Raw genomic sequence first — 25,804 nt, forward strand, 5'->3', positions numbered from 1 at the left:
AACAGATACATTTAATTTTCGTCAGTTTAATACATATCATTGTTTTGCACCTCCGGGTGATCGGGCCACTGGCGGATCGTCCATTCTAGTCAAACAAAACGTTATTCAAAGCCCTGTTTCACTTAATACTAATATGCAGGCTGTTGCAGTGAGAATTACGTTACATGTAGCGTTTACGCTATGCTCTCTTTATATTTCTCCGTCTTGGACGTTTGCTAAAACTGATCTTCAAGCTCTATGTGATCAGCTCCCGAAGCCCTGTATTATAATGGGAGATTTAAATGGGCACAACCCACTCTGGGGTAGTGTAACTACAAACACTAAAGGGAAATTGTTGGAGGACTTTTGTTCTGAAAATGATTTATGTATTTATAATGATGGTTCCAACACATATTTACATCCTGGTACAGGGACCTATTCTGCTCTTGACTTGTCACTGACAACTTCCGAACTACTAAATGAATTCGAATGGTCAGTCCACGATGACCTCTGTGGAAGTGACCATTTTCCTACTGTATTAAAAGCTGTAACTCCATCCGATGTTCCTCCATCATCAAGACGAAATTTTAAAAAGGCTAACTGGGCTTTATATGAAACACTGTGTGCTGAAACTTAAACCTGAACGTTTTATTGACGTTCCAGGTGCTATTAAATGCTTTTCGGCTGATCTGAATTCCATAGCTGATGACTGTATACCAAAGTCCTCTGTAGTTCCACACATAAGAAAACCATGGTTCAACGATGAGTGCAAACAAGCTAGGAAGGCAAGGAAAAAAGCAGAACATTATTTCCGTCGCCATCCTATGGTGCATAATTTAAATAAATATAAAATTTTAAATGCTAAAGCGCGGCGTACTTTTAAACAGAACAAACGCCAATCTTGGCAAAATTATGTATCTAAAATAAATTCTCGGACACCCATGTCCAAGGTATGGAACATGGTCCAGAAAATCAAAGGTAAAGGTACTAAATCTACTGTCCACCATCTTAAACATGGAGATCAATTACTTACTGATAAATCAGATATCGCAAATAAACTGGGCGAAACACTCGCTAAACACTCTTCCTCTTCAAATTATTTACCTAAATTCCAGCAATATAAAAAACAACAAGAAAAGAAAACTATTAATTTCAATTCTGATAATGGGGAAGATTATAATGAAACCTTTTCTATTCATGAGCTCCATACTGCTCTTGATCAGGCTCATGACACTGCTACTGGAGCTGATAACATACATTATCAACTCCTTAAACACTTACCGGAGTCCTGTTTAGAGACGTTCTTATATATTTTTGATGATATTTGGACTTCAGGTAAATTTCCTTCTTCATGGCGTGACGCTATAGTAGTACCAATACCTAAACCTGGACGTGATCATACGGATCCATCTAATTATCGTCCGATTTCTTTAACTAGCTGTGTTTGCAGGACCATGGAACGCATGATAAATAATCGACTTGTCTGGTACTTGGAAACAAATAACCTAATAACAGATATTCAGTGTGGTTTCCGCAAAAACAGAAGTACAGTCGATCACTTAGTGCGTTTAGAATCTTTTGTTAAGAATGCCATAATTAATAAACAGCATGCAGTGTCGATCTTTTTTGATCTAGAAAAAGCATATGACACCACTTGGAAACATGGGATTTTAAAAGATTTACATGACTTCGGATTGCGAGGCCGATTGCCTCAATTTATAGCCAACTTTTTAAATGATAGACAATTTCAAGTCCGTGTGGGTTCTACCCTGTCTGATCATTACAGTCAGGATCAGGGTGTACCACAAGGCAGTATTTTGTCAGTTACACTTTTTAGCATCAAGATAAACAGTTTGTCAAAGGTTTTAAACGATTCAATTGATGGATCACTTTTTGTGGATGATTTTAACATTTCATGTCGAGGTAAAAACATGCATACTATTGAACGGCAAATGCAGTTGTGTCTGAACAAGATAAATAAATGGTGTTTGGAAAACGGCTTTAAATTTTCTAAGTCAAAAACTAACTGTATACATTTCTGCCGTAAATACAAACCACATAAGGACCCTGAACTGTATCTAAACGGCACACCTATTAAAGTTGTTAAAGAGGCCAAGTTTCTGGGTCTTATATTTGACTCCCACTTGACGTTCTTGCCACATATTAAATCCCTTAAAGTTAAATGTTTGAAGGCACTCGACTTGTTAAAAGTTGTTTCAAATTCAAAATGGGGAGGCGATCAAACCACCCTACTTCACTTATACAGATCACTCATTCGCTCCAAACTTGACTATGGTTCCATTGTATATGGTGGAGCCTGTAAAAGCAGTCTCAAAATGTTAGATTCTATCCATCATCAAGGTCTTAGATTATGTCTTGGATCTTTTCGAACTTCTCCCGTTGACAGTCTCTATGTCGAGGCAGATGAGCCATCTCTCACTCAGCGACGTATAAAATTATCTTTACAATATGCTACAAAACTATACTCTAACAAATCTAACCCGGCATATAACTGTGTTTTCAATGCTCTCTACGAGGATTTATACAACAAAAAGTGTTCTCTTGTTCCACCTCTCGGACACAGAATTAAACCCTTTCTTTCTTCGGCCGGCATTGAGCTGGAAAACATAGCTCCTTCCCGTCTTCTTTCTTCTCCTCCTTGGCAATTGGTTAGGCCACAAGTTGACCTAACATTAAGTACATTTAAAAAATCAGAAACTAATGAACTACAATACAAACAAGAATATAATCAGTTGAAACATAAATATTGCGGTTATAAATCCTTATTTACAGATGGGTCTAAGGGCGGTGGCGCAGTGGCTTGTGCTACTGTCATTGGATCCAGAACAATATCTTCTAGATTACCAGACAATAGTTCTATTTTTACAGCTGAAGCTAACGCCATATTAACAGCCCTTAAATATATCCAAAGACATCCTAAACATAAACAGTACATAATCTATTCAGACTCTCTTTCTTGCCTTCAGGCTATTAAAAACCTAGCATGTAAACATCCACTTTTAATAGAAATTATTGAACTTTATAACTATCTTGCAACTGGCCAATACGACATCGTCATCTGTTGGTTACCCAGCCATGTTGGAATCTCTGGTAACACATTGGCTGACCTTGCTGCTAAAGCAGCGCTCAACAAATCTGTATCACCACTTCTTATTCCTTACAGTGATTATAAAGCCACCATTAGATCTTACATTCGTGATCTCATGCAGAAGAAGTGGGACACCCAAGTAGGTATCAATAAATTACATGCAATAAAACCATTTGTTGGTTACACCTACTTGGGATGTCGGTCCAGATTTGAAGAGGTCATTATACGACGATGTCGTATTGGCCACACTAGGTATACGCATGAATATCTTTTGAAAGGTGAGGATCCTCCGTTCTGCGTCCCTTGTGATGAAATAATCACGGTCAAGCATGTCTTGCTTGACTGTGTTGAATATTCCATCACAAGGGACAATTATTTTAAATCAAGAACTATGAAGGACCTTTTTAGTAATGTAAGTTCTCATGTAATTATTGCATTTTTAAAAGAATTGAATTTATTGACTGACATGTAAATAAATAAGTATTTTATGATTGGAAGTTGAATTAGCAACTGAGATTGTTAGTGGCTGTATCCTCGAAGGGGGTTGAAGTACCGTAAAATTATTGTCCTCCTGAGAGGGTACGTAAGTCCCAAAACGATTTAATCGTAGAATATGTGTCATTTTAATTTGTGGCTAATCTAGCATACAGTCGCCAACAGCTGAGGGGATGGTGTAAATCCAGCCAGGAACCATGCAGGTAGCAGAGGTACTGTAAGTCCCCATGGTCCCTGGTATGGTGATCTACCCTCTGTTGTTGGCGATCTATGGCCTGTTTTTATATTGTATTGTCCAAATAATGATACTGTTATATTTTTATAAGTTTCCACACTAGTTTTAACATTAACTGTGATAGTCTAGTGGTTTTACTGTCCTTCGTCGACAGGGTGTTCATAATATGCATATATATTCTTTTTTGTCATGTATGTTCTCGTCACGACATGGCTGCAATATTGCCGATGTGACGTTAAATATTAACTCACTCACTACATAATACTACATAATACTACATTACACTACATTATAGTACACAATACTACATAATACTACATTATACTACATTATACTACATTATAGTACATAATACTACATAATACTACATAATACTACATTATACTACATAATACTACATAATACTACATTATAGTACATAATACTGCATCATACTACATTATACTACATAATACTACATTATACTACATCATACTACATAAAACTACATTATACTACATTATGTTACATTATACTACATAATAATACATTATAGTACATAATACTACATCATACTACATTATACTACATAACACTACATTATACTACATTATACAACATTACACTACATAATACTACATAATACTACATTATACTACATAATACTACATTATACTACAATTATTCCGACCCGTGAAGGTCCCGGGGTAGAATAGGCCTTCAGCAACCCATGCTTGCCATAAAAGGCGACTATGCTTGTCGTAAGAGGCGACTAACGGGATCGGGTGGTCAGACTCGCTGACTTGGTTCACACATGCCATCGGTTCCCAATTGCGCAGATCGATGCTCATGTTGTTGATCACTGGATTGTCTGGTCCAGACTCGATTATTTACAGACCGCCGCCATATAGCTGTAATATTGCTGAGTGTGGCGTAAAACTAAACTCACTCACTCACTCACTCACAATTATTCCATGTTACAACTTCCTTTCAGTGGTACATTCTAACATAGATTAATTTACGTTCAGTTGTGATGAAACATATATTCATTAAATCAGTGAAAGTTTTCACGTGAGCTGTAAAATATTTCGCGGCCACGTTCGTTACAGTTTGTAGATACTGGAGTATACCGGAAAAACTTCCGATTACAATGGCAAATCATGAAGTCCTTGGACATTTATTGTTTTCCATTTTGTCCAGTTACGCACGTGAACATTAGACTCGCTGTGGCAGTAGTGAGCTGAGCTTGTGCCGAGAAAGTTGTTGTCATTGGCTGACAAGATGTCACTCTAAAGCAATAACCGACTACCACACCTGTAAATGTCTCCTTTAACAATATTAATACGAGGATTACTAAAGCAATGCATTGTTTGAATACCCTAGACCATCTAGGACGTGCACCAAACTGAATATGTCAAATATGACAACTTTTCAAGAACTGGACAATATCACCACGCACCACGTAACAAAGCAATATAATTTTATTTATTAATACATTCTTTGTGGACTTGTTCCATGATTCTTTAGCGATCTTCTGAATGAACTTAATTTTACTTGCAGAGATGATCTATAGGCTTGACAAAATGTCCTCTGGAATGACTTGAATGGGTTTTTTCACAATGAGTTGTCCCGTTATCTGTAAACCAAAAGAGATCAACCATTTAATATTCCTAAGGTAGTTCATCGAAAATAATAAATCCTAAAACATGCTAATGCTTCCAGAATGGGGATAGGAACCCCGATTGCTGAGCAGAAAAAATCCAACATTACTGCAAGGTGTTTTACACAAATAAACGTTTAGGCTCGACATGTCTAATGACCGATTGCTGATGAAAACAATGAAGTGTGACAAATAGAATATGACTATCGATTAGTTATATAGAAAGAGATCTTTGAAGAACTGAAAAACTGTAACAAAACACAAACTTCCAAAGTTAGACGTTACTAAGTGATACGATTCGTTTAGAGAACTTGTAAACTGATCTAGAATATACGCATGCCAAGAAACGCAATACGAGGGTTGATTTTATGTCACGATTATCATGATTTGACGGTCATGTCATCACAGAGTTTAATGTTTACACAACTGTCATATATCGTGACATCTCAGTTGTGAAGATGACCATGCTGACCAATGGACTTTCTGGTCTGGACTCGACTGTTTACAGACTATCACCACATAATGTCGTTTAGCGGCATTTAGAAGTTGCATATATGTCTAAGACAATTTAGGGATAAATCTTCTTTGTAACGATATGAAACACAACGTTTGGGGGTCATTTCAGACCCCTTCATCCGATGAACTCATTCCAGAAATGAAATGAAATGACCCCGAAACGTTGTGTTTCAAAGAGTTATAAGACGATTTATCCACAAAAGATCTCGTCATCGCCATATAGTTGGAATTTTGCTGTCTGCTGCTTTAAAGAAGCAAAGAATATAGTGAGTGTTATGACAACGCAAATCATTAATCGAACTGGAGGACTATTTGAAATGTTGTCTTGAGATATGATAATTTTCTCTATTGAAGTGTAAAATGATATCTTTAGGGTCACTATGTCCAACACTTGGTTCTAAACGTTGAGCAGTGCTCAATTTTGCATTCTAAACAAGAGGGAGCTTTTTCATTTCCAAAGAAGACGATTTAAAAAAATCGATTAAATCATCAGTACCTAAGGCCTAAGAATCACAGAATTCAACAACGTTCCAACGACATTCATTTTCTGTGTATCGAAAAGTGTAAATATATGAATGATTGCGTCTGTTTGGGAGATGGCAGACAAATATTCACATCGTCGCGATAAACTGGTACTGTACTCAGTATTACAGACGTTAAAGTTCCGTCTTTTTGGATGAATAATTCACTCATATATTTTTATCCCCCCGTTCACACAAGAGGTGGAATGAGTCGGAAGGGTTTCGGAATGAACATTTCTGGAAATTCCTGGAAATTCGAACTGAATTCTAAAACTTCTTACTGCATTCTAACTATTCGGGTAAAAAAATTCGGGTTAAAAATGTCGAGGTACATTCGAAGGGGGAAAAAACATGGAACTGCATTTGAGGTGCATTCGAACTGCATTCAAAGTATTCTGACTGCATTCTAAATATTTTTAATTCATTCTAACTGTATTCTATCCACTTCATATCCTGTCAGAATGTCTCAAATACGCCTCGAATGAGACGGAATGTATCTCAATTGCTGCAGGATTTCAGGTGGAATAGTCTCCAGATATATCGGAATATTTCCACTGATGCTGGAATGCAGCTCGAGTGTACCTTAAATGCACCCGAATACAGTCAGAATGTCCCGAATGCAGTCAGAACGTCCCGAATACAGTCAGAACGTTCCGAATGCTCTTCAAATGAGCCCTGACGTCATCAGAACACTACCGAATCGCATACAAACGTGTCACTGAAACGTCAGATGGCATGTGGGCGTCGTATTCTTACAAAGCTTGAAATATTGTTGTTTTGACATTCTCTCCTGAATGCGATTGGAATTTGGAAAATATTTTTCTTGCTGATTCTCGTTTATATCTCTCAATTCGGAACACGTGCGAAGAGGTCTTAATAAATCTGCATAGCTTCAGCAAAGTAACGCTTATATAATTATTATCAGAACATACATGTTTCAACACAAAGAACAGAAAATGCCTCTTCAATCTTTCTGAGTATCCATAAATGTTCTTGCGTTTACTACTGCGCGTATTTGGGAGGTGACATTTATTATTGTACAAACATGAACTACTATTAGTGTACTCAGTTAAAATATAGACACTGTTCAAACATTAAAGTTCAATCTGTTAATTTGAACAGTACCGTGAGGGCTGTCTTGTGAGATAGTTGTTATGTTGTAGATTCATTAATGTAATCCTCTCGGCTTTGAGGTCGCCATTCATCATCTGGCCTCAAGGCAAGTCGTACACTCTGTCAACGAAAGGGAATCGTATCACTCAACAGCATATCTTTCCCTCAGCACATGCAGGCAAATTGTCCACTTTGACGTTTTGGTACGTTGCCAATACGGACGATGTCCACATTTTTTTTTAATCTTGCCAGTCACATCAGAATCAAAAGGGATGGACAATTTAATGGAAAAATGGTTTCATTGGCCATGTGATAAAGTACAAGATCTGGCTTGGATTTTTATGACCCTGGGTGCATTGCAATAAATACTCATGAGTATACCTGCTGTGGCTAATGCGACATCGTCGCATACAGACCTCTTCAAATCTGGACAGCTCAGACAGCGCAAGTAGGTGTAATCGATAGTAGGCGTAATTTGACATAAGTTATCGATTCCTACTTAGGTGTCCCACTTCTTTTGCATCAGATCACGGATATACTATCGAATAAGAACTTTGCACTCAGAGTGTGCAATAAGAAGTGGTGTCACAGATTTGTAAAGGGCCCCCTTGGTAGCAATCTCAGCCATTGTGTTACCCAGAGATTCCAACATGGCTAGGTAACCAACAGAGGACGATGTCTTATTGGCCAGTAGCAAGCTCATCATATAATTCAAGAATTTCAATTAAAGTGTTTGGAAGAGTTGAAGGTCCGTGATAGAATAGGCCTTCATATTTTTCACTTTTCTGAACCCCTGAGGATGCGTTTAGTTGTTGAGGTAACACAGATATCCCTGGGCAGCAGCCAAACTGACAATAGACATTGTCGGAACTGATGGTTGCCTTGAAACATCCTGGAGATAAACACTGAATGTGATATGTTAAACAGTTCCTGTCAGTTGGGACCCGTGAAGGTCCTGGGGTAGATTAGGCCTGCAGCAACCCATGCTTGCCATTAAAGGCGACTATGCTTGTCGTAAGAGGCGACTAACGGAAATGGGTGGTCATGCTCGCTGACTTGGTTCACACATGTCATCGATTCCCAGTTGTGCAGATCGATGCTCATGCTGTTGATCGCTGGATTACCAGGCCAGGCTCGATTATTTACAGACCGCTGCCTTACAGCTGGAATATTGCTGAGTGCGGCGTAACAATTAACTCACTCACTCATTAACTCACTCAATGACTCTTATAACTTGAACTTAACGGTTCTGCAAACAACAGCCATGGGAACCAGCAAAGGACATCTCCTGAGAAGGGGTAGGACGGTATAGTTACTCCCACTGCGTGTTCTTCATTTCATGTTAAGACTGGGATGCTAGGTTGATGTTAATACTATTATTTAAAATAATTCGATACAGTTGAGTTACAAGCGTGTTTACCTTCTTCAGGGAATTGCTCGCCATGTGCTTCCTGACAGTGATGACCATATAGATGGGTATCGGTAGAAGGGGCAGCACTGCTATGAACCAGCCGATTGTAGAGGCGTAGCTGGGATACTCGTACTTGCCATAGGTTGGCGGTTCATAGCGGAGGAGCGCCAAGATGAAAGTTACCTGGATTTGTAACAATTATATCATATTCATACTAAGAAAAGGTACATGATTGCACAGTTAGTGTTTAACATTTCCTGACACATGTTTATATATATATAAAGATACACTTTAAATGCCCGTTGCTACTCGTATGTTCAAAAAACATTTTACTTTAAACTGGTTCCCGTCGGTGTAGAATATGCTCACCTTTCACTGAAGTACCTATATGATTAGTATCTAATCTGATAAACGTTCACATAGCATGTACACTAATTCTTGATTTATGATGATTGTTTTTGAGACCCGAGAAGGTACGGGTAGAATAGGCCTTCAGCAATCGAGGCTTGCCATAAAATGCTTGCCGTGAGAGGCAACTAACGGGGTAGCATGGTCAGGCTCGCTGACTCGGTCGACACGTCATCGGTTCCCAATTGCGCAGATCGGTGCTCATGCTGTTGATCACTGGATTGTCTGGTCCAGACTCGATTATTTACAAATTGCCGCCATATAGATGGGATATTTCGGCGTAAAACTAAACTCACTCACTTGCTTATGTTTGAACAATATCATGAAGAAGTTTGTTCGGTGTAATGGTCACAGATTCAAGAACATGTAGTTCACCACTGTGCCACCACTGTATCGTTCACCTTTTTCACACTTACTATCAAAATTGTCGGCGTTACCAAAGCCCAGAGGATCTTTACGGTCATCGGCAGTGGCTTACCAATCATCATCTCCACGTCTTTACTGACTCGTTTTAAACCTGACAGAACATATGTTCACATTGATTAGGAACATTGTAAAGTCACGTTCATTACTGATTATTGTGTGCGATTAATATGTGAACTCTGTCAACATTATGGCTATAATACTACCTGCTGTGCATGGTTCTCTACGCCATGGATATAAAAGCAAAGAAATCTATTCGTCCTTCTTGTAAATATATTTTACAATAAAATTTCTCTTGAACACGTGTCTGGTAGAAAAATTTCTTTCTAGGAACTGAAAAAGTCCCAACTTGCTCAAAGATTATAAAATACAAAGAATGAGTTTCACAATTCCATCAATTTTGTCAAATCGTTTATTTCCAAACCCAATATTCTCTGTATAGTTACGCACCTTTTCATGTGTTCATTCACAAGAAATGGCCTGTTTAGCTATTGTTTATGAGGAATTCTTGAATCCAAATGAACTAGTAAATATACGCACCATATATCCACGACACGACTATGCACTCCATTGTACTTATCACCATGGGCCCTAGAGACAACACGTACCAGTCGACCAACTGAAACATGTAAGGCCCTCCCTGCAACAGGAAGTCAGCATGTCCATATCGTCCTTCAGACAATATACCATTTTCACACTCTTGGGTACATGCTCCAACTTCTGCTGTTAAAACAACTACTACTAATTTTGCCGTTCACATTACAGCTAACAGTGCTACAACTAGCACCACCATCTTGCCTGAAAATACCACCAGCTCTGACACAGATGCTGATGGGAAACCAATACACTAACTTGTTTGTCCTACTGAATTGGGTAAGCATAGTGACCTGGGTACAGAATATGATTCCAGTCAGAAATACTGTCAGGCAACATCCGCCTGTAAGGAACACCCTCCTCTTGCTCAGCTGCCGCGGATACTGGTCAATCAGGGCAGTAATAATGACTTCAGTACTCAGGAACTGGAAGGACAACAGTTGACGTTATATCTCGGTGCAAACCAGTAATATGTTCATAAACTATATCTTATTCTGAATTTCGTTGCTAATGTTAAGACTTTGCGCTTGAAATGTCATTTAACATAACCTTCAGACAGACACATTCCTTAAATTGCATTGCTGCTTGCAGATAATATGCTAAACAGGGACGCGACCATCAGTAGCTATTGTCTGTGTGTTTTTACTCCACGCTCAACTTGGAGAAAAGGATAATTTTATGAACTTGTTCAGGCTATGTCTACTAAAGTGTGCGATATCCGTTCTGAGTTTGGTACTGTTTGCTGTCAGCACTGCACAGGATGCGCACTTTGGCACATGTGAAGGTACCATTAAAATAACCGAATATGAACCCAAGCATTGGTCCGGTTACTGTTTTAGATACGATGACGTGCCCACTTGGTAACGACCAGAACACACTGCTCTAATCTAGACTATCCTATCCCATATACCAGCATTAGTCTGCCAGTTTTATCTGGACCATGTTTCTTTCTGAGCTGTCATGATGATGTAGAACATTGCATTGAATACTTCATATTGTACCTGTGAATCCAAACCAACCATGAGCAACATCAGAAAGAACATGAATGACCACAGCTGTGGGAACGGGAGTTGTGCAAGGGCGTCTGGATAGGTCACAAATCCCAATCCTGGACCTTCAGTAGAAACGTATTATGCATATAAGGATCTCTTATGACAGTGCATGGTTTTGATACTCAAGATATGACTGGTTCCATTTAACGTTCGGACCAACCTTACCCACAACTTTGTAAAAACTGTGAACTTTGCCTGTATTTCACATCCAAGACATATCGTGTGCCTATGTTTTTTCTTTCGCTTTTTTAAAGATTTATATTTATATAGCGCCAATATCCAACTCCTGCAGCCACAAGGCGCACCGAGTCAATGTGACTGTTCCATCCTTACCCATTCACAGCTGGGTGGACTGGGACACATAGTCACAGCATTTTGTCCAAATTTACTGCACGTTGCTGTACTCGCAACTAGGTGTGTGCACATATTCGTGTGGCCACCATCTGGTCATAAACCAACAGATTGGTTGTTTTAAGTGCACAGGGTTGTGTACTGCACACTAGGGATTGTGACAATACTGAAATAGTCTGTAAGGTTTTAACACCCGGTCACAGGTGGGCTCGATCCCATCATTTCAAGCTAGCTGAATCACTAGTCTGGCGCTTTAGCCTGGATTAAGGTTACAACATTCAAGGTGTCAGTAAAGCTTTCAAAGATGTTTTATAGTGGATTTCTAACAGTTTGCAGCAGTCAAAAAGTAATGTCAGATTCATTTCCCAATTTTGACCGGTACCATACGCTACTGTATGTATACTGTATGCTGTGAACAATTGACTAGCCTCGCACCTGTTTATGGTGGGTGCCACTGGTGGGGCAAGGTATGCCCACATCGTCGCGAACATCGAGTATCAACAGTATTTGATAGTGATTCATAAACACATGCTCAGAAAACGTTTCGGAATGTTGCAAACATCGACTCTGCCTTAAGCAGCGATTTACAATGGATAGTGAAAGGGTTTGATTTCTTATATATATTATTATCTAAATAATCTACATGTGACCACACAGTAAGTGGACAATCAAACCTTTGGAAACTCTAAAATACAAGCCGTACTGGAAGAGTCGATCCACGATTGTGTTTCTTTAATACAAAAAAGACCCAGGTTATCTTCCACCTGCGACAAGAGTTTCAATTATTCTTCATTTCTTTAATCCTATTTCATATTAATGAAAAATAACGAAACAAATAACCTACCCCCTGTCACAACACTTTCAATTGGGACACCCGTTTTCTGGGACATGACCCCGAGAGCAGCAAACGTCACAAAGCCACAAAAGATACTGGTTCCTTCGGAGATAATCGTCAATATTATACTATCTCTGTGAAAAGAAATGCACAATTGTGTAACATTCTAATCCTTTCACACATTCAGTGACTTTCTGGGATATTATTACAGTCAATAATATTACTTTGAGAAAGTTTCCTGGACATTGCAATGATGAAGAAACGTGTAGGTCCTAAGTGGTTGTTAGTAAAACACGCAGAAGTAATCACCAAGCTTGTTGTCTTTATGAATTAGTCATGTGAGGTCACATTTTGATACTGATGTGTTCATAACTCACCGTAGACACGGTTCATGGAAGTTGTTGTAGCTGGCAGCAGTACCGATCATTCCAAGGCCAACACCCAGTGAATAGAACACTTGCAGACATGCTTCCAGCCACACCTACGTCAGATGGTAGCGGTACGTCATCGTCAAACAGAATTATTTGTACTTCATTGTTTCTATCAATATCCGTTACTATATCTAATCAGGGAGTTGATATTGAATAATATTTTTATCACATGGCTAAATAGTGAATGCCAGGCCCGTTCGGACTCAGAATTGAAATTGATTTTATCGGCTGTCGTCATAAATGCACTATTTAAAAAATATGGCGATGTTAGCTTTGGCCCTCACTCTTGTGAATAGTATTGGTTGTCACACTTGATCTGCTCTTAAAATCACTTGTAGACGGTTTAGATTCAGTAGACGTGCTTGTTCACGTATCAAGACTGGAAGCCTAGGGTTGTAAGGAAATACGTAGAACTGCAAATTTATTACTCGCCCGTTGAGGATACTACAATGTAATATTTTTACGGCAATATTGCACTAGTGTAATACCGCTTGACGTATGACGCCAAAATGGTTCCAAGATGTAACGTCACAATGCTAATGCCGATTTCGCAATTTTACTAGACCTTGCTTGACTCGAGGAAAGCTGAGAGTCCTAAAACTGTAGGGAATTTCACGGCAGTTTCTGTCAATTTATGTTTTCGAGTAATAAACAGAATACTAAACTCGCTTCCGTGAAATACCATTTTTATTAAACTCGTTAAAGATTTAGTATCAAACTCGCTTTCGCTCGTTTGATGCCAAATCATTGACTCGTTTGATAAATATAGTATTACACGGAAGGTTGTTTAGTATCCTCTATGTATTACACGGAAGGTCCTTTAGTATCCTCTATGTTTGCCTCACGTGATTTATGATTACATTTAGAATTTCGTCAACTGAAACACACCTGTATATCAAGTAGTTTGTTGAAGTCAGGTACGAAGAAGTAATACACGCCATTTAGAGCACCTGGCTGCAGCAGTGTTGTGATGCAGATAGAGATGAGGAGGATGTACGGCAGCAGCGCAGTCACGTACACAGCCTGCAGGGAGGAAAACCCAGAGTTATCCTGGACATATTGTAACTTTCATGGCGTCTATATGATTTGAATTAAGACAGGGTTTAGTATTAGCATGTGAACAAGTATTACTTACATTAAAGATAACACGCCATAGCTAGCAAAGACATAATCAAACGAATTTGTGAGAGAATATGGTATTTCGAAGTTGTATGTTTATTCTTGCAATACCACGGTAGGCACCCATGTAGAGAATCCAGCCCGGGTTTTCGGTTTAACCATTCGGCTGTCCTACACAACCCCCATAGCCATCCTGTCCTACACAACCCCCATAGTCAGGCTGTCCTACACAACCCCCATAGCCAGGCTGTCCTAAATAACCCCCTTAGGCAAATGGATACACTTATGTGTATTTCCTTCTGTTAATGTGAATTACTTTCTTAGATAAATCCCAGGCAAGACAGATTATATTATTAATCGAGTTTGATTAGTTCAAGATTCAAGATTTTTATGAAGGCTTTAGAGGCTTCCAGCCCAAAGTACATGTTTTCTGACAAACCTCCTTTTACAAAATCTTTACATTAAATACAATATTGAATACAAACAAATAATACAAATATAATTTGAATAGTGCGAGAGAACATTTCAAAGATTTCAAAGAGCTTTAAGCAACATATGGACCATGATATATTTTACAACCCTTTAGTCACTTTTGATATTTATGTTTATCTCCCTTTAAAGACTTTCTTGCTTTGCTTGAATAAGTAGTTATTTCTGTTTCTTGTGGGAGATACAATTAATCTTGACGTTTCAAATGTAAAGACATTCATAGCCTTGGTGAAGGTATTGTTACGGTTAATAATATGCCGTGACAAAAGGTATAAGAAATCCCCTCAGAACCAGCAAAATATAACACACTGAGAAGTCTAAAATTTTCAATATTTTGTATTGATCTAAAACAAAGGCAAGATACAAAGATTCACTATAGAGGTTTCATGTACAATGCAACTGAGTCAAATCTAAAGTAATTGGTTTGAGAGTGAGAAACAGTTATACTGAATGTTACACAGCGAGGTGTCAGGCAGCGGTTATGTAGGTCAAGCATTGACGGAGAGGCAGGCTGACTGATGCATTCCATTTATCCGTGTGTCGTGCGTGTGTAATACAACCAGCTTTTATATACACAGTCACTCTCTAACACTGTGACCCAACAATAATTATCACTTATTCAGTAATACAATTTACAGAAAATACATTCTCGTAGCAGTATCAATGCATCTAAAGATGTTAGTAGCAACGACATGAAGAATTTCTGATAACATTACCTTACCAGCAGACTTGACTCCACGAATAAGACATATAAAGATTACTACACTTGAAAACAAGAGACATCCAGCAATGTGCCACTGTACAGACCCTACGTCCTCCAAGCCTGTTGAGACTCCCAAGACATTGTAGCTGAAAGGATAACACAGGGTAGGTTAGGTGTCAGCTACAGGCCGTGGAACTGTAGGCTGTGGGCTATACATTAACTGGTTTGGACTGGACAAAAATAATATGAGCACCCACCCCGATGGATATGTTGGTCTTTGCGTAACTTTAATCAAACAGTTATATACATTCATTTACCTGCATTAGGTTTGTGGATTGGGATTGGGATGTTTCGCTTATATTTGAACCGTGAGCACCATGTTGATACAATCTTTATACGGGAAACGCATTTTGACAAAGCTTGTCCTAACAAAATTATTATGAAAATGTATCGTACTGCCAAAACTCCTCCGCAGGTGTGTGGCCTAGGGTCACGTTTTCCCACTTTTCGGATTTGGTGATGGTATATGACGTATCCGTGTTGTTACTGCCATACGTTGTATTCATGTAGTCAATGCACATGTCTGTGTTCCAGCTGTTGCCGCAAGTTGTCCAGGGCAGGACGCTGGAGCAGCACTTCACCATGTAGTAGACGGGCCAGGCCAGATACAGATTGTAATAGGGCATGTATGTGAATGCAACCACAACAGCGCCAACACCAACTCCTGGTAGGCAATACAAAACACACTGATGCACCTTCATCAAGAACAATATATAACCTTACTGATCCTGAACTTGGACTTTGGTAGGGGAAATACACAGGTGCAAAATATGCATGTAGGTAGTGGAAGAGTTTTTAGTCAGATCTTGAGGGAGTGAAAAAGTGAGACGTGGAATTTGAAATACTGATTGAGTTTTCGATTTATTAGGTGACTGAATAATTTACGCTACCAACCCAGTTTTATTTTAACACCAAGCAATGTCTGATTGATGTGGGAGAAAAACCCGAAGTACTGCAGCTGTTAATGCTTACAATCTGGTTAAAATATCCAGGAGGACCGTTCACTGATGTTTAAGGGCAGTTAGACTAAGCTGTAGCCGACCTGCAGTTCGTCCACCACTAACACCACATAACGGCGAGTTTGAGCTAGTATCAACAAGTTTCCGTGAGGTCTACCTAGATGAGAGCAGATTCAATTTGTTCTTACATGATGTATTGCCAAAAAGGAGGGCGAATCACAGATGCAACTCTGGCCACGCGTAACCAATTGGCTAGGCGTCAATTATGGTTTGGTCTGGTATTGCTCCTAGTGGATATACGCCAATGCCAGTGGTCTTACAGGACAGCGTATCAGGATGAGATTCTGGGTCCTATAGCAGTGTCATTCCTGCAAATTCCTACAAGTGGTTTTCACGGCCGACCCTCCTTAGGGCTTTCTGAACTTTGAACTTGTCTTGTCGTGTCTGTATGTCACATTTTTGAGAAACTTGTCTTTAGTATGCATGTACTGTATATATCACTTGACCCTTTATAAATGACGCCTAGTACTATAAACATATTTCTCATCAATGTCAAATTTGTTTTATATTTATACCGCCAATGGACAGTAATCAACCGATGGTAAGCGAACACATCAGGACGACACATTTCAAACACAAAGATAGCCTGCTAGAAGTCATTATATAAACCTGACATGTCATCAATACATAATGCATGCAATGGTATTGTTCAGAATAAGAAGACTTTGGTGCCACTGACCTTTAAACATGGGACAGAAGCTCCAGACTTGTTTGGCAGCCTTTCCCGAGAACTGCGACATAGTCGCCTCCACGAAGAATGATGGGAACCCAGCGATGGCCAGGATCAAGACAAATGGGATGAGGAAAGCGCCTATGGGTATATGTAGTCACGTGTTCATGTAATCACTGTGTTTCAAAGGGTAATCTTGAAAACATACCGAAAACAGAAACAACACACCTTTTTAAGATGTTGTCCCTCCTCACCAACCAAACAAAGTGTTATGTTACAAATAAGGGGCATATGTGTCAGGGGTGTGAAGCGTGTCGCAATTCTCTGTGCAGAGTTGCCTTATTTGAGCACACTGGATTGTGGGTTCATTTTTCAACCATGCATTCAGTTTAGATACGTCGGGAACGATGTTAAAAGTGACATCAATCACAATTAACTCACTCCTCTGCCGAAGTCACCATTATACTTGACACCTCTATGGTATCTACCAGCAGGTGACTTTCAGTTACTGGTGTAATCTCAAATTAAGCACATCAAAGATATTGATTAATGGAAATTGCTAAGAATATTCAAGAACGACTGATTAAACATATGTTGTTCTCCAGTGACCCTTTACATTCCCCTCAGGTAGAACAAGAAGTGTTTGAGATCTCATCTTAGCGGTCACATTTATCATAGAGTTTTCCATCCTTGCAGATGGAGCAGTGATAACGTGAGACTGTAAATCCTGAAACTATTCAGCTTCGTAAAAGTGGATATTTATTGGATTGTGTGTTTGTGTCGAATCGTTTATAGATTATACAGGCATCACAATTTGCTGTCTCCAGAAAATAATAAGAAACAATTACATATATAGTCTTACCTCCACCGTTTCTGTTGCAGATATAGGGGAACCTCAGTAGGTTTCCTAATGCAACACAGTAGCCAACCATTGTCAGCATGTAGTCCAGATGTCGGCTCCACGAGTCTCTCTGCGGTGTAGGTTCGCGTCCATTTTCTCCTTTACAATGTAACTCTGTCATGGGAACCCCTACTTCACTGTCGTCTTTGCTCGTCATTGTCGGTACTAGATGTTGTGTCACCCTGTGAGGTAATTTAACAATATGGAAATTAGTCTGCACAGGGACAGAAGGAAGACGATTTAAATACCACCAAATACAAACAGTGTTAGTAATGAGCCACTTCACTCCTATGACATTACTCATAGTCAAATAATGCCCCACCCATGGTCGATAAATAGAGAAAACGGCGTTGACAATCATTTGATGTCTCCCAATTTTTATATATTAAAATGTAGTACGTTTGGATAGACCACATGAGGTCGGTGGTGATTGATTAAACAGTTTATAAGAATCATATTTATGCTAGGGCAGCCCATTCATTCAGCAGCCACTTTTTTTTCGACATGACACCAAGACAGGTATATAAGTAGCTGTCACCAAAGTTGCTCCAACTTTTTTTTTACCTTGACTGTTTTTTACCTTGAAAGTTGCCGATCCTCCATTTTCATCTGAGATGAAAGTATAACTGTGAAGCTTGTTCTGAATATTTATTCACAAAGGATAAGTAAACTATTTCAAGGTTTTATGAATGAGATTTCAAGGTTTCATGAATGAATGATCCTTTTTGGCATCAGGTTGTAATTAGTAATGGCATTTGAAAAAGTGATTTAATCAATATATTTTCACAAGAATTTAAATAAGCAAATAAATATTATCTTTTTTTAAATTTTGACGAATGAACAAATAACTTTGATTGTAAGTGGCTGTACCTTGAAAAGGGACTGATGGAGAGTAACACATTTGGTCTCCGTTGAAGATACGCAACTCCCTTGATTCGGTTATCGTCTGTGGCTTTAATTGTATCATTCCTGTTAATTTGAACTGTTTGGCTTCACTGTCTACAAATCACGGGTAGCCAGACAGTTGGTATAAATCCATCTGAGATACCATACACGTAGTAGAAATACCTGAATTTGGCTTCTGGTGATGCATAGCTCTGTTTTATATTGTAGTCACATTTTCATACTAGCGTGAATGTTTTAGACATATATCTGTGGATATGTGTTTTGTTGACAGGTTTATTTTGACATGTAATGTTTCAACATAGCATGACTAAAATACTGCCAACATGACAGAAATTTGACTCACTGACTCTTATGGTTTTCTGTTCATCGCCTGGCCATTGTGTGTCCTCCTAATGATCCCCAATCCTAGTTTAATTAAGTTTGTCAGTCCCGTAACCATCTTGTGTATACTACTCACGCTGGCCATCCGCTGGATATCACCTACCATCAACGACGGACCAACATCATCAGTAGCATCAACAAGCTGTTTAAAAATCCTGAAAGGAAAGGAAATAACTGACGACTACTACAGTATGCATTCACCGGAGGACGAAAAAATTCAAACCTGTGGGAGCTGATAAAAAAAAAAGAAACAGTCTGTGATACCAGCTGTTGGTGAGAACATTTGGGTCGTCGGAAATACCACGGCTAACTGTGCATACATCTCGATTAGCTGAGCATGATGGACAATGTTCAAGGTGAACAACCTTCTACACTGCTGAGAGTCATGTCAGTTAAACGGAAAGCTCCCAAAATGCCAGAACAAAATCTTTTTCATCATGGCAGTACAAGAAATACATCCGAGACAATAAATCAAGGAATTGAAAATACCAGTTTTTAGACATTACACGTAATCGGTTATATGTCAGTGACTCAATCTTCTGTTTCCCAAATGCCCAGGCAATTGAGAAAATCACCAACATAGTGATCTCCAGCTTCGAGGTCAAGCGGAATCAATGATAAACTGTACGCCTCGTACCTGATTAACATTTACAAACGTATTGAAGTGCCCTCTACAGGCGGATCTGGCGACAGCAACCTAGGTAGCTTCATCGACACCAAAGGAGCCAGCAACACCCTGTAGGGCCCAGTCCACAAGAATGAGGACAAATGGACGATGTCCCCAGCATTTGACCTGGATGACGTCAAGACTATGATTGTTGCCAGAAACAAACAGTGCAGTCTCATCTTCACCATAGACCACAAATGGGTACTCATGCCATCTCAAATTTACTGGAATCTCAACACCATGCTCGGCTCATCCAACAGTTTCATGGACAACAAAGATCACGACCTGACAATAGTTCTGAATGAGAGAATATTCGTCGTGGCTTACGTACTGACACAAAGACGCAGTGTGATCATCAGTGTCCATGTTTACTGCACGTTGCTGTACCCGCAGCTAGGTGTTTTGCACGCATTGTGCAAACACCATCTATTCATCTACAAACGGATTCGTGGGTTCTTTTAAGTGCACAGGGTTGTGTATTGGACAATAGGGGTTGTGACAAGACTGAATGAGTCTGCACACAAAGTTGACACCTGGTAACAGGTGGGCTCGATCCCGGCACCTCCAAGCTCGTTGGATTAGTAGCCAGGCGTGTATCTCGTAACGCTCCCTCAAATGATTTATTACTTTTGAACAGACTCTCAATAGCCTGGGATGACAGACACATGCATCAACGCTATTGTATCATCATGCAGCCGGTATAAAAACCTGTCACAAAGATAGATGGGTCCGTGTTTTAATAACAGGGCCCATTTATCTTGAGACTATTTACCTGCACGAATGCATTAACTTTATCTACCTCAAATATGTCAACTGGAGATTAACGTGTAAATATACACACTTTTGAACAGACTGCCAATAGGCTGGGATGACAGACACACGCATCAACGCTATTGTATAATCATGAAGCCGGTATGAAAACCCGTCACAAAGATAGATGGGTCCGTGTTTTTATAACAGGGCCCATTTATCTTGAGACTATTTACGTGCATGAATACATTAACTTTATCTACCTCAAATATGTCAACTGGAGATTAACGTGTAAATATACACACTTTTGAACAGACTGCCAATAGGCTGGGATGACAGACACACGCATCAACGCTATTGTATAATCATGAAGCCGGTATGAAAACCCGTCACAAAGATAGATGGGTCCGTGTTTTTATAACAGGGCCCATTTATCTTGAGACTATTTACCTGCACGAATACATTAACTTTATCTACCTCAAATATGTCAACTGGAGATTAACGTGTAAATATACACACTGTTGAACAGACTGCCAATAGGCTGGGATGACAGACACACGCATCAACGCTATTGTATAATCATGAAACCGGTATGAAAACCCGTCACAAAGATAGATGGGTCCATGTTTTTATAACATTCATCTTGAGACTATTTACCTGCACGAAAACCTTAAGTTTATCTTCCTCAAATATGTCAACTGGAGATCAACGCGCGTGTGTGTGTGTGCGTGTGTGTGTGTGTGTGTGTGTGTGTGTGTGTGTGTGTGTATGTAGGTGAATAGACAGCATTACATCATAGGGCTGTCAATACCATGGATGGTGCAGAAACCGCCCTGACGACAACCAGCATGGAACTAGGCGTGGCAGGTGTTGTATTGTTTTCCACCATCATAGCCGAACCCATAGTGCTAGGCATTGAAATAACAGCTGGGTCAGCAGGGTAGGCTGGATTGGTGTTTAAGTATGTATCTCGTAGACTCCGACGTAAAGCATTGAAACACAGAAAAATTAAAATCTGGCCAAAGTGAAGGCAAACACAACAGTCGATCATATTTCCATCCCGATCACAGAAAGTAAAGTCTCTGAGGAAGAGTTTTCTTTGGTGCTCTTTAGAACTTGCAAAATACCACACAAGAGATTTGAACCAAGTGTCCTAAAAGCATTGTCTTTAGCAAAGACGTGATGAAATGTTCATAGAACAAGAAAAGCAACAGGCCCAACAAGCCTTCCTTATGAAACCGAAACAAATTATACGATGTATTCACAATACATTGTTTCCTCAATGTAGACATAGCCAACCGCTGACTGAGTGAGTGAGTTAATATTTAACGTCACATCGTCAATATTTCAGCCATATCGTGACGAGAACAAACATGATTATGAAGAATAGGTATATGTTCTAAAACCCGTCGTCAAAGTACGGTAAAATAACTAGAGTATCACAATTCGAAATTAAAACTAGCATATGAAGTTAAAACTAACAGCACAATTCGGACAAAACATAACATAAAAATAGGCTATAGATCACCAGCGACTGAAGGTAGATCACCATACTAGGGACCAAGGGCACTTACATTAATTTTGCTACCTGCATGGACCCTAACTGGATTTACATAATCCCCTCAGCCGCTGGTGATTGTAGGAAAATATAGCCGAAATTTTAAAATGACAACAACAAAAAATACTACGTTTAAAATACTGGTAAGTTTAAATTTCACTTTGAAGGTTTTGGGACTTAAGTACCTTCTCAGGGGGACAATAATTTTACGCTACTTTAAAGGACCACTAAACTCAATTTTTTGGTACTCATTTTATCGCTGCATATGAAAGACTCCTAGTTAGTCATAAACGAAACACCATTTGTTTTTTGTTGTTTTTTTTTAAAAATATATAAAAAAAATAAACACTTGTGGTTAATTAATATCAAGCGCTTAAAAGTTGCTAAAAAGCCGTCTGCTTCTCTCTCGCCCGCAAACGAAACCGCTAACAGGCTACGTAAATCTGTCGCCAGAGCCCTACAGAGTCGTCATAGAAGGAACGGTTTCCAGTTACATGTATAGAAAATGTGTAGGAAGCTCGTCATTTTGCTGTTTTCCCGACGTCACCAAAGCCATGCCCAATTGTTGTGTTGCCGTCAGTTGTTCCTTGGGGTCGGGTGATGGTGTCACTATGCACATATTTCCACCAGACATTAGTTTGTGCTTAAATTGGTTGTTAATGTGTGCGAAGTGGGCGTTGTGGTAGCCTGTGGTATATACTAAATCGGATGGTTCGCCTTCTACCACGCTTCCAGGATAGAAAATGGACTTCAAGTTTCATCGAGTTTATAAAATCAAGACTGCTTACTACACATTGCTGACCAAAAGGGTTTTGCAGGGATATAACGCTTTCTTCCTCGGAAACGAGGTTGTGGTCGAAGTAATATTATATTGACCCCTTATATTGACCGCTTCCAAGAGTGAAATTGTTATGCTATAAGCAATGTCATGTAAAATCCTGATGTCCATCAATAAAATACATATTTTACTACCAGTAGAAAGTAATTTTGCTTTTGTAAGTCGGTGAAAACAAATTTAAATAGCATTCATCCTCAGACAGGGCGCCGTCATTTTTGAAAATCGTGAAGTCACGTTAGAATTATTGAGATTATGATTTTTTCTCATCAAGTTAGAAAATCAAAACTACTTTTTACTGGTAGTTAGATATGCATTTGAATCATGGCCAAAAGGATTTTGTATGACACAATTTTTAACATAAGGACGTCTTCCAAGGAAGCAAGGTGGGGGTTGACGTGACATTTATATTGCAAGCAATGTTATTTTGACCTCCACCTCACTTCCAAGAGTGACATTGTTATGATATAGGCAATGTCATGTAAAATCCTATTGTCCATCAATAAAATACATATTTTACTACCAGTAGAAAGTAATTTTGCTTTTGTAAGTCGGTGAAAACAAACTTAAATAGCAGTCATCCCAAGACAGGGCGCCGCCATTTTTGAAAATCGTGAAGTCAAATCCATTTGAATTAATGAGATTATGGTTTTTTCTCATCAAGTTAGAAAATCAGAATTACATAGATATGTATTTGAATCATGGCCAAAAGGAGTTTGCATGACACAACCTGTAACATAACCTAAGCGAGGTCGGGGTCGAAGTGAAAGTACTTCGCGATAGGTTTCTTCACTTGCTAAATTTATTTGGTTTGTAACGTTCACTCACCAGTATGTAGACACTTGTCAATATACGTCTTTAAACTTGGTCTCATAATCATTATTACTTTATAATCATACTTGTATGCATTTTAAAACTTAATAAAACGAAGCGATCTGCGAATGGATAACAGGAATGTAATATGCAGACATTTCATAGTTTGTCTATATGAATCATAATTCGTACGCACGCCCAAGTGTATGTCGTCTGCATCATTACACTTCACGATGAAAACAATGATTCTGTTGAAAGCTACGACAACTTATTAAAGACAAAAATGCAAATATTTAAATTAAAGTTATAGGAGCAATGTCAGGCTATCACCTTCTTCGAGGAATGTATACACCAATATCCACAAAAACAAGTGATATATAATTCATCTGCAGATTTCCCAAGTGATGTGTCTTTTAACAGTCTAATATACGAAAACACGATGTATTGTTTCAGGTTTTTCACATTGCTGAATAGTTTCATTGGTTACCAAAGATAGCACACCTGGCAACTAAGTGCATAATGTGTGTCATTCTTTGTAAAAAGTTATTTACTTAGCCAATAATGAGCAATCAATCATTGTATTGGCGGTTAATCCTTTGAAAGAGGAGTGCTGGTTTACATAGACACAGACACGACAGAGTGTATTCAGTATAGATTAGTAAATGTACATACATAAACACTACCTTTTGACAAATCCCCCATTTAGCCCCCATAAAACTAATCAATCAATCTGCGTGTTATCGATTAATCCTTAGATCGATCCAGACAAAAGAAATGTCAAATGGGGGCCTTTGTCGGGTAATCTACATGGCGTTACCACTAATTATACCTGTTATAAATTCATTAACTGAGCATCAAGTCATTGATGACAAATAACGTGTAGGTTTATACAAGGGTTGTAACTCGAAAACTAGGCAAAGCAGGAGACAAAACTAAATTTATAACAGGTATAATTAGTGGATTGTGATAACATATAGCTTTCATTTTTCTCAACAGCTTTCGCAATTTCAGGTTTGTACAAACCTGTTAACATATAATTTACCCCCTGAAATGTATCACGGTGACGCGCTGCCCTAATTGGTTGAAATTTCGTTTGCGGCTGAGAATTGTGAACTGTTGACAAAAAGGTCGATTTAAGGTAATTAAAGATCGAAATGAGCAGTTTTAATGACGGGGTTTCATTTATAACGATGTCAGCAAGTGATTTTGCATTTGTACCCTATTAGAGTATATGTGACCTTTAACCCCCTTTGGGGGTACAGCCACTAACAATCGCAGTTGACAATTCATACCACCGTGTTTAAAATATCAGCTTTCTATTTAGAAAACATATTATTCAAAATGTATCTAATAATTCTTTTTCCTTTAAAAATTCAATGATTAAATGATAATTAAGATTAAAAAGATCCGTCATTGTTTTGACATTGAAATATTTCTCCCTTGTAATGGCAAAATCAATACAGACATGATTGACCGTGATTCCTTCATCACGAGGAGTGTAACTAGTATGGCCAATATGACATCGTCGCAAAACGACCTCCTCAAATTGTTACGGTTAAGAATTTACCCTAACAAACAATGTAAGAAATCCCCTGAGAACCAGCGAAACTGAACAAAGGCAAGTTTAAAATATTCAGATATTATATTAAAGCAGTGAGAGCAAGTTATACAATGTCACAAGTCAATTACACAATACAGATTTCAAATACAATACAAGTGCGACAAAATCTAAGGCAATGGGTCACAAAATATATACTATATTGAACTCCCCAAAGTCTTAGTGCGAGAGAGAAACAGTCGTGCAGAATGTAACACAGTGAG

At 38.8% G+C, this 25,804-nt stretch overlaps 1 protein-coding gene across 2 annotated transcripts in view; it reads right to left on the reverse strand.

Moving 5' to 3' along the window:
- Positions 1-5,286: 5,286 nt before the first annotated feature.
- Positions 5,287-25,804, reverse strand: part of LOC137256086 (sodium-dependent proline transporter-like) — a 30,916-nt gene continuing 10,398 nt past the window's right edge. Inside the window, exons 2-16 of one of the 2 annotated variants that reach the window (XM_067793785.1) lie at positions 19,437-19,515; positions 18,035-18,255; positions 17,182-17,313; positions 15,880-16,147; positions 15,437-15,569; positions 14,001-14,135; positions 13,059-13,162; positions 12,691-12,815; positions 11,445-11,557; positions 10,737-10,868; positions 10,390-10,489; positions 9,843-9,943; positions 9,028-9,201; positions 7,620-7,727; positions 5,287-5,433 (exon numbers count right to left, since the gene is read on the reverse strand). In XM_067793785.1, the coding sequence (XP_067649886.1) occupies positions 7,647-7,727; positions 9,028-9,201; positions 9,843-9,943; positions 10,390-10,489; positions 10,737-10,868; positions 11,445-11,557; positions 12,691-12,815; positions 13,059-13,162; positions 14,001-14,135; positions 15,437-15,569; positions 15,880-16,147; positions 17,182-17,313; positions 18,035-18,230 (1,794 nt within the window). In that variant the 5' untranslated portion in view covers positions 18,231-18,255; positions 19,437-19,515 and the 3' untranslated portion in view covers positions 5,287-5,433; positions 7,620-7,646. The remainder of the gene's footprint in view (positions 5,434-7,619; positions 7,728-9,027; positions 9,202-9,842; positions 9,944-10,389; positions 10,490-10,736; positions 10,869-11,444; positions 11,558-12,690; positions 12,816-13,058; positions 13,163-14,000; positions 14,136-15,436; positions 15,570-15,879; positions 16,148-17,181; positions 17,314-18,034; positions 18,256-19,436; positions 19,516-25,804) is intronic. The other variant, XM_067793786.1, reaches the window with a different exon arrangement.

Source organism: Haliotis asinina, chromosome 11 (genome assembly GCF_037392515.1).
Source record: "Haliotis asinina isolate JCU_RB_2024 chromosome 11, JCU_Hal_asi_v2, whole genome shotgun sequence".
NCBI lineage: Eukaryota > Metazoa > Mollusca > Gastropoda > Lepetellida > Haliotidae > Haliotis > Haliotis asinina.